At 46.5% G+C, this 7,500-nt stretch overlaps 1 protein-coding gene across 1 annotated transcript in view; it reads left to right on the top strand.

The window, feature by feature from the left end:
* The window catches only part of opn4b (opsin 4b), a 22,312-nt gene extending 14,918 nt beyond the window's left edge, over positions 1-7,394 (top strand). The window contains exons 6-11 of the mRNA XM_030339331.1: positions 466-627; positions 1,657-1,764; positions 2,198-2,366; positions 2,722-2,913; positions 4,690-4,758; positions 6,977-7,394. Of these exons, the coding sequence (XP_030195191.1) occupies positions 466-627; positions 1,657-1,764; positions 2,198-2,366; positions 2,722-2,913; positions 4,690-4,758; positions 6,977-7,198 (922 nt within the window). The 3' untranslated portion in view covers positions 7,199-7,394. The remainder of the gene's footprint in view (positions 1-465; positions 628-1,656; positions 1,765-2,197; positions 2,367-2,721; positions 2,914-4,689; positions 4,759-6,976) is intronic.
* Positions 7,395-7,500: the final 106 nt, after the last annotated feature.

Raw genomic sequence — 7,500 nt, 5'->3', positions numbered from 1 at the left:
TACATTTTGAAGGGGACGGTGCAGTATATTCGATGAGTCCGCTGCACGGACACTAAAAGCTGGCCCTTTCCGGCCCTGAGGTACCAGAAGCATTGGAGCGAGTTTAACATGAACCAAAGATCCAGAGCAACATGTTACATAAGACAGCAGAATCAAACACGGGCATTATAAATAAATAAATACCGGTAACAGTAAGGGTAAACAAATTAACCTTTAATTCTTATTAATAGATGCAGCATTGTTATGTAGCATCCCTCCCTAGCCCTATTAAATAATTTATACATTTATACCTCAGTTGACATTATCACCATTAATCAGTGCGTGTGTGGGTGCGTGCGTGTTTGTGTGTGTGTGTGTGTGTGTGTGTGTGCGTTTGTTTTTGTGTGTGTGCGTGCGTTGGTGTGTGTGCGTGCGTTTGTGTGTGTGTGTGTGTGTGTGTGGATGTGTGTGTGTGCACACTCGCAGGGCTGTATGCAAGATCAACGGGGTTGGAGCCAGGGATTCCATCAAGAGGATGCATAAGATGAAGGGTGAATGGAAAATGGCCAAGATCGCTCTGATCGTCATCATGCTCTACGTCATCTCCTGGGCCCCCTACTCCTGCGTGGCCCTCACCGCCTTCGCAGGGTACAGCACTGCTACATGTGTGTGTGTCTCCGTGCATTTCTGTGCCCGTCTACGCCTTCTGCATGCGTGTGTGAGTGCATGCCTTGAAGACTCCCTCAGAAGCATTCACTTGATGTGCCGTGCTCAATGCACTACAGGCTGGATCAGTGTTTCTAGAGTGGGGGCACGTGTACCCCTAGGGGTACTTTGAAGGATTACAGGGGGTAGTACAATTTATAAAACGTGTCGTTTTTGTTGGAGTATCGGTTCTGAGCAGTTGTGCAATTGTGTGCAATACAAAATAAAATAGTTGTTTCTGAAAGCCAGAGTAGCAAAATAAAGTAAATGTGAATGCTAAAGTACATTCATCGGGAAAGCATTAGCTCATGTTTATCCCTTAAAGTCTTTGCACAACCCCTTTCATGATTGTTCTCCCATGCACATCCATTATTTACCTCACTTTTACTTATTAGAAAGGTTTTGTTCTTCTTGGCTGAAAATAGATCTCAAAAGGGGTAAAGTTGGTTCAAATTGAGAACCACTTTACTGTAGGCTAGATAATATCCCATTACTGTAATGCCATAGTGAGGTTAAATCTCCTGGGCTCAGGAGAGGAATTTAAACCAACGACCAGGATTTAGTTATTGGGCTAAGGACACTTTGCATGAATACAATCGCTCACAATATTTTCCTCTTTCCAAAGCATGTCCTCCTGCCTGCTTCATGTTTCTCTCCCATTGTGCAGTACCTGACAGGCTACACAGTGTCTCCATGACGGGTCGGCTTAGATCAGGAGGTAGAGCAGTTGTCTTGTAACCGAAAGGTTCCTAGTTCGATCCCCAGCTCCTCCTAGAGTGTTGATGCGTCCTTGAGCAAAACACTTAACCCTAACTGCTCTAACAGCTCCTGTTGCCTTGCATTGTTCACTCTGCCGTCAATGTGTGTATAAACTGATGTAAGATGCTTTTGGTAAAAGCGTCTGCTAAATGTCACAATTTTAATTTTGTGTTTCTGACACCACACTCTTCTTCTTCTACTTCTCTGTGTCAGGTACGCTGATATGCTGACTCCCTACATGAACTCCGTCCCGGCGGTCATCGCTAAGGCCTCCGCCATCCACAACCCAATCATCTACGCCATCACACACCCCAAATACAGGTAGAACACCACACACAGAGAGACACACATACAGGCACACACACACAAGCATATGCATGGAGATACACATGACATGTGTTTACAATTTACAGACAGATAGCCTACACATGGGCAAAAGGACACCCAAACACACACACACACATGCACACACACACACACACACACACACACACACACACATACATCATCTTTCACAATCAAACACACTCTTTCTCTCACAACCTCTCACTCACTCACACAAACACTTACACACACATACGCACACACAAACACACTCTCTCTCTCTCTCTCTCTCTCTCTCTCTCTCTCTCTCTCTCTCTCTCTCTCTCTCTCTCTCTCTCTCTCTCTCTCTCTCTCTCACACACACATATACACACACATCCACACACACAAACACTGTCTTACGCTGTCTCTCTCTCCCCGTCCCCCCCAGGGCAGCCATCGGTAGGTATGTTCCCTACCTGGCCTTCCTGCTGTGCGTGCCGCCCAGGGACCGCTTCACCAGCAGCAGCTTCCAATCCACCCGCCGATCCACAGTCACCAGCCAATCCTCTGACCGCCCCAACAAGGCCCGCCTCTCCTCGCAGTCCGACAGCGAATCGGTGAGCTCGGCCTTTCGTCCAATCGGAAATTATCGCTTACGGAGGTTATAGAAGAGGCACGGAAACATATGATTTGGAATTCTGACGTGTTCATTGTTATGTGTGTATGTGCATCTGTATGTATGTGCGCGCCTATGGGTGTGCATGTGCATATGTGTATTTTATGTGTGTGTGTGTGTGTGTGAGATGTGTGCACTTGCTTGCTTGTTGATGTCTGTGTGTGTGTGCATGTTTGCAAATGTGTGTTTGTGTGTGTGTGTGTGTGTGTGTGTGTGTGTGTGTGTGTGTGTGTGTGTGTGTGTGTGTGTGTGTGTGTGTGTGTGTGTGTGTGTGTGTGTGTGTGTGCATGTCACAGGGTGGCTTCTCGGACACGGAGGCGGACCCCTCGATGCGGCTGCCCGTGAGCCATCAGTACTCCAGCGACAGCAAACAAGTGCGACACAGCAGCCAGAGGTCAAAGGTCAGGATTCGAGACTCAGGGGTCTTCGAGAGAGCAGCAGTCCACAGCCCGACCGATCCCTCGATATGCCACCTCTCTCTGATCAGTGTGAGTACCGCTATGGACTAATGGAAGACAGATAGACAGACAGAGAGACGGACGGACGGACGGACGGACGGACAGACGGACGGACGGACGGACGGACGGACGGACGGACGGACGGACGGACGGACGGACGGACGGACAGACAGACAGACAGACAGACAGACAGACAGACAGACAGACAGACGGGCAGACAGACGGGCAGACAGACAGACGGGCAGACAGGCCGACAGATGGGCAGACACAGACAGATAGACAGACGGACAGACAGACGGACAGACAGACAGACAGACAGACCGGCAGGCAGACAGACAGACAGACAGACGGACGGACGGACGGACGGACGGACGGACGGACGGACGGACGGACGGACGGACAGACAGACAGACAGACAGACAGACAGACAGACAGACAGACAGACGGGCAGACAGACAGGAAGACAGACATACAGACAGACAGAAAGAAAGACAGACAGACAGACAGACAGACAGACAGATGGGCAGACATAGACAGATAGACAGGCGGGCAGACACAAACAGTCAGACAGGCAGACAGACAAACAGACAGACAGGCAGACAGTCAGGCAGACCAACTGACAGTTAGACACATTTGGACATCATCTGTTTGGTAATTGAAGCAGGGAGAAAGGGCAGAGGAATCATGAATGAATAGTGTGAATAAAGGGTGTAAAGCGTGAATGTCAGAGACACATGACGTTCAGGCGGGAAACTCCTCCGCCCTCATCCATTTGGGGATATAATGAGGGCGTTCATGAGCAATGAAGTCTTCGTAGAATGAGGCCGCATTCAAGCGAACAATACTCTCTTTAACAATCGTCTGTATTCATTTTGTGAGGTAAATGACTATTACCCATAGGTAAAACAGCCTAATTGAACATCAAGAAGAATAGACGTAGGCCTATGATGACACACTTTCAATTCACATCGAACACATTCGTAAATGTGGAAATATGGATCCATGCCCCTTTTTCTGAGAACTGAACAGAGACCGACTGTGGTCATTTAAGTGAAAATCATGTTAAGCCTACAGCCTGATTGAACATGGATCAAACACCCGATATAGCCTCCACATTGTGTAGTGAAGTGAATGCACAGCGCGAGAGATGGAAAGATCATTAATTGACTGATTTGGTCTGACTTTGTGTTTTGTTGACTGGGTGAAGAAGGTTCACACTCACAGGCTGCTGGAATCAAGAGGACGACATCATGTGACTGTTATCAAAAGGCGGTATTGAACAAGCTATATGTACGTGTTAAATAGCACGTTAAAAAGCTGTACAAAATGCTGTCTTACTAGACTGCAGCGAATGCTGTGATCACCAGAACATGATGGTGACGTCCACTGTAACACTGTAGGATACATTGTAAAGGGAAGACACTGCCTGACGTCACCATCACCAACAACTCCTCAACCGACTCTGGCTATACTGACAAATGACTAATTCCACAGGGAGGGTCACGAAAGTTACTTATTTACAGGGAATACAAACCGGAGCACAAAGAACGATATCATCATTTATGAGTGAAAGTGGTGAGGTGACACCAGGGTTGCGCCACTGAGATTTGAAGCGAAGCCAATTATCTTTTGTTCCGACTCAGCCATCGCAATCGCCCACGCTGTTGGCTGTGGAGTACATTCCATTAATTACTATGGCAGTGTTTCCCAGCCTCCAGACTGACAAGCGCTGGAATCAACGCTTTGGTTTAAAATCCATAAAGATAATCAAGGGTGTGTGTTTGTGTGTGTGTGTGTTCTTTCCAGACCCAGACAGATTTGGAGGACATCTCCATGTCTGACTTCAGTGTCAAGTCCGTCACGCTACCAGCCAATGTAAGCCCAGTTCTGTGTCTTTCTAAATCCTCTTTCCGCCGCCACTCTGAGGTTGAATCGCCACCATTGTCACCATGACCAATTGTCGCGGCGACAATAGCAGAAGGGCAGTGGTGATGGGGGGGGAACCTCTGGCGGTTGTCGGGATCCATTTGGATTCACTTTATTGGGATCCGACGCGGAGGGCAAGACCAATTTATGCAGTAAAGTATTTAAAAGAATTACCAAAGAGCCCTCGTTTAAAAGGACCCAAAAAAAGACTGCTTCGCCAGTGGCCATGTTTACGGATATATTCCCCCTTTTCTTTCATTCCATCATCTGCCATTTTTCCATTTGCAATTATTTAAATTTAAATAAACATGCGGCATGTTCAAATCCTTCTACTGTTCTTATTTGTAATTTATGAATGATTTTTTGTTTTTGCTTTCAAATGATTGCTTGCAAGTTTAGTCGTCAGTGTAAGAAAAAGCTGAAGCAGGGATAATCCAGCTTGGTGAAAGACCACTGACCCAGCAAAGAGAAAAGTTGAATATCCTCCGGGGTACATAAAGTTTGCATGTTTACATCTATCTATCTAAATTCAAATCCAAATTCAAATTCAAATTCAAATTCCATCTATTTATCTATCTATCAACTGACCTACACATCCAGATATTCAGCTCTCCAAATGTCACCATCTTCTCCATTCATCCGCATTATTCTTCCTTGTCACCCTTTCCACTCACCCAGATGATGGGATCTCTTTACTATTCATTATTTATTTTCCAAAGCCCATGTTTTGCACTCATTTCAAAATGGTATCATTTTGTTAACAAGCTTTTAACAACGACAAATCCAATGTCACCCCCTAGGGGTTCTCCCTAGTGTGCTAAATTAAAAAAAGTTAGGAGGATACCACGTACAATCAGGCTATGCGCTATAACGCTGGGGGGAATTCGCTCTAAATGCCACTTACACAATTGTTTTGACGTGCACAGATAACTGTCTCTGTGAAGCTGACTCAAACGTAACTTTGCAGCAAATGGATGAAACGTATGTGGGTCTCCGATTCTCTTATGAAAACTACCGGGGCAGCCAGTGCAGAGGGACAGCGCGTGACCATTTGTATTGGCTGGTGGTGATTTTCCACACGGTGGGAAAAATGAAGTGATTAATCAGTGGCATTGATCAATAGCTTTGATCAGCTCAGCGCCACACTCTCTGCCCGGCAGATTAGATGGAACACTTTATTGATGGGCGTGCAAGGTGGTTGTTGACGGGGAGCCAAAAGCTACCCAATCTACCCCAACTTGAAGCCAGCGCCGCCGTATGATGTCTGGCTCTCTCTCTCTCTCTCTCTCTCTCTCTCTCTCTCTCTCTCTCTCTCTCTCTCTCTCTCTCTCTCCCGCTCTCTCTCTCTCTCTCTCTCTCTCTCTCTCTCTCTCTCTCTCTCTCTCTCTCTCTCTCTCTCTCTCTCCCGCTCTTTCGCTCCCTCTGTCTCTCTTTTAATCTCCCTCTCAAGATTGAAAATTCAAAAGGCTTTATTGGCATGGAAAAAGTAATAATAGTACATAAAAACTATAACTGAAATACCATTGTCTAAAATACAATATACAAACAAATTCATATGATTATTTACAATGAAAAAGGAAGGCTAAAATATCGTATAATAAAGTAATTATTAAAAGTAAAAGTCGGGATAGAGCGAATTAAACTATTTCCTGGGACTAGGCCATAGAATTTATTTTCTTTATCCCTCTCTCTCTTTCTCTCTCATCTCTTTCTCTCACACACGCATGCACACATGCGTTATGTGTGTTAATCTTCAGTGACAATAAATAGAAAATCAATTCTCATGGTTTTATAGGGTTGATGCCCAATAGCAGCACTCATTTACGCCTCGTTGAAACTCTCTCTCTCTCTCTCTCTCTGTCTCTATCTCTCTCTCTCTCGCCCTCTCTCTCTCTCTCTCTCTCTCTCTCTTCTCTCTCTCTCCCTCTCTCTCTCTCTCGCCCTCTCTCTCTCTCTCTCTCTCTCTCTCTCTCTCTCTCTCTCTCTCTCTCTCTCTCTCTCTCTCTCTCTCTCTCTCTCCCTCTCTTAACCTCTATGTGGGTGTGTGTGTGTGTGTGTGTGTGTCTGTCTGTCTGTCTGTCTGTCTGTCTGTCTGTCTGTCTGTCTGTCTGTCTGTCTGTCTGTCTGTCTGTCTGTCTGGCTGGCTGGCTGGCTTCTCATTTTACAGGAGGATAAAACCAAGGGAGGTTCCGGGCTGCAGGTTGAGTGCAGGGCGAGTACCCCCGTCGTCATCACCTCCAACTCCAGCGCGCCGCTCCTGCTCGATCAATCATGTTTCCGCGGCGACCAAGGTCCTACCCTCAAAGCACTGGACACAATAGTCCCCGTTGCCAGGGTACCCCAGCAGATGCCTGGGCATGACAAGGTGTTGCCATGTGCCTCACCGTGACCAAACCCCGCCAGGGAGTGTGACCAGTTTGGACAGGGATGTGTATGTATGTTTGTGTGTGTGTGTGTGTGTGTGTGTGTGTGTGTGTGTGTGTGTGTGTGTGTGTGTGTGTGTGTGTGTGTGTGTGTGTGTGTGTGTGTGTGTGAACACATTTGTACATTGCTATGTGTGTATTGATTTTGGACCTTTTGTATGATGGGGGGGGGGGGATGGAGACACTCAAGGAAGTGAACCATAAAGAGTCAGTACAATGTGAAATGTTTTTGGTTGGTCATAGTTCCTTCTCTTGTTTGTTTGTAGAC

The sequence above is a fragment of the Gadus morhua genome, chromosome 18 (assembly GCF_902167405.1).
Source record: "Gadus morhua chromosome 18, gadMor3.0, whole genome shotgun sequence".
Lineage (NCBI taxonomy): Eukaryota > Metazoa > Chordata > Actinopteri > Gadiformes > Gadidae > Gadus > Gadus morhua.
This window is presented reverse-complemented; position numbering and strand designations above follow the sequence as displayed.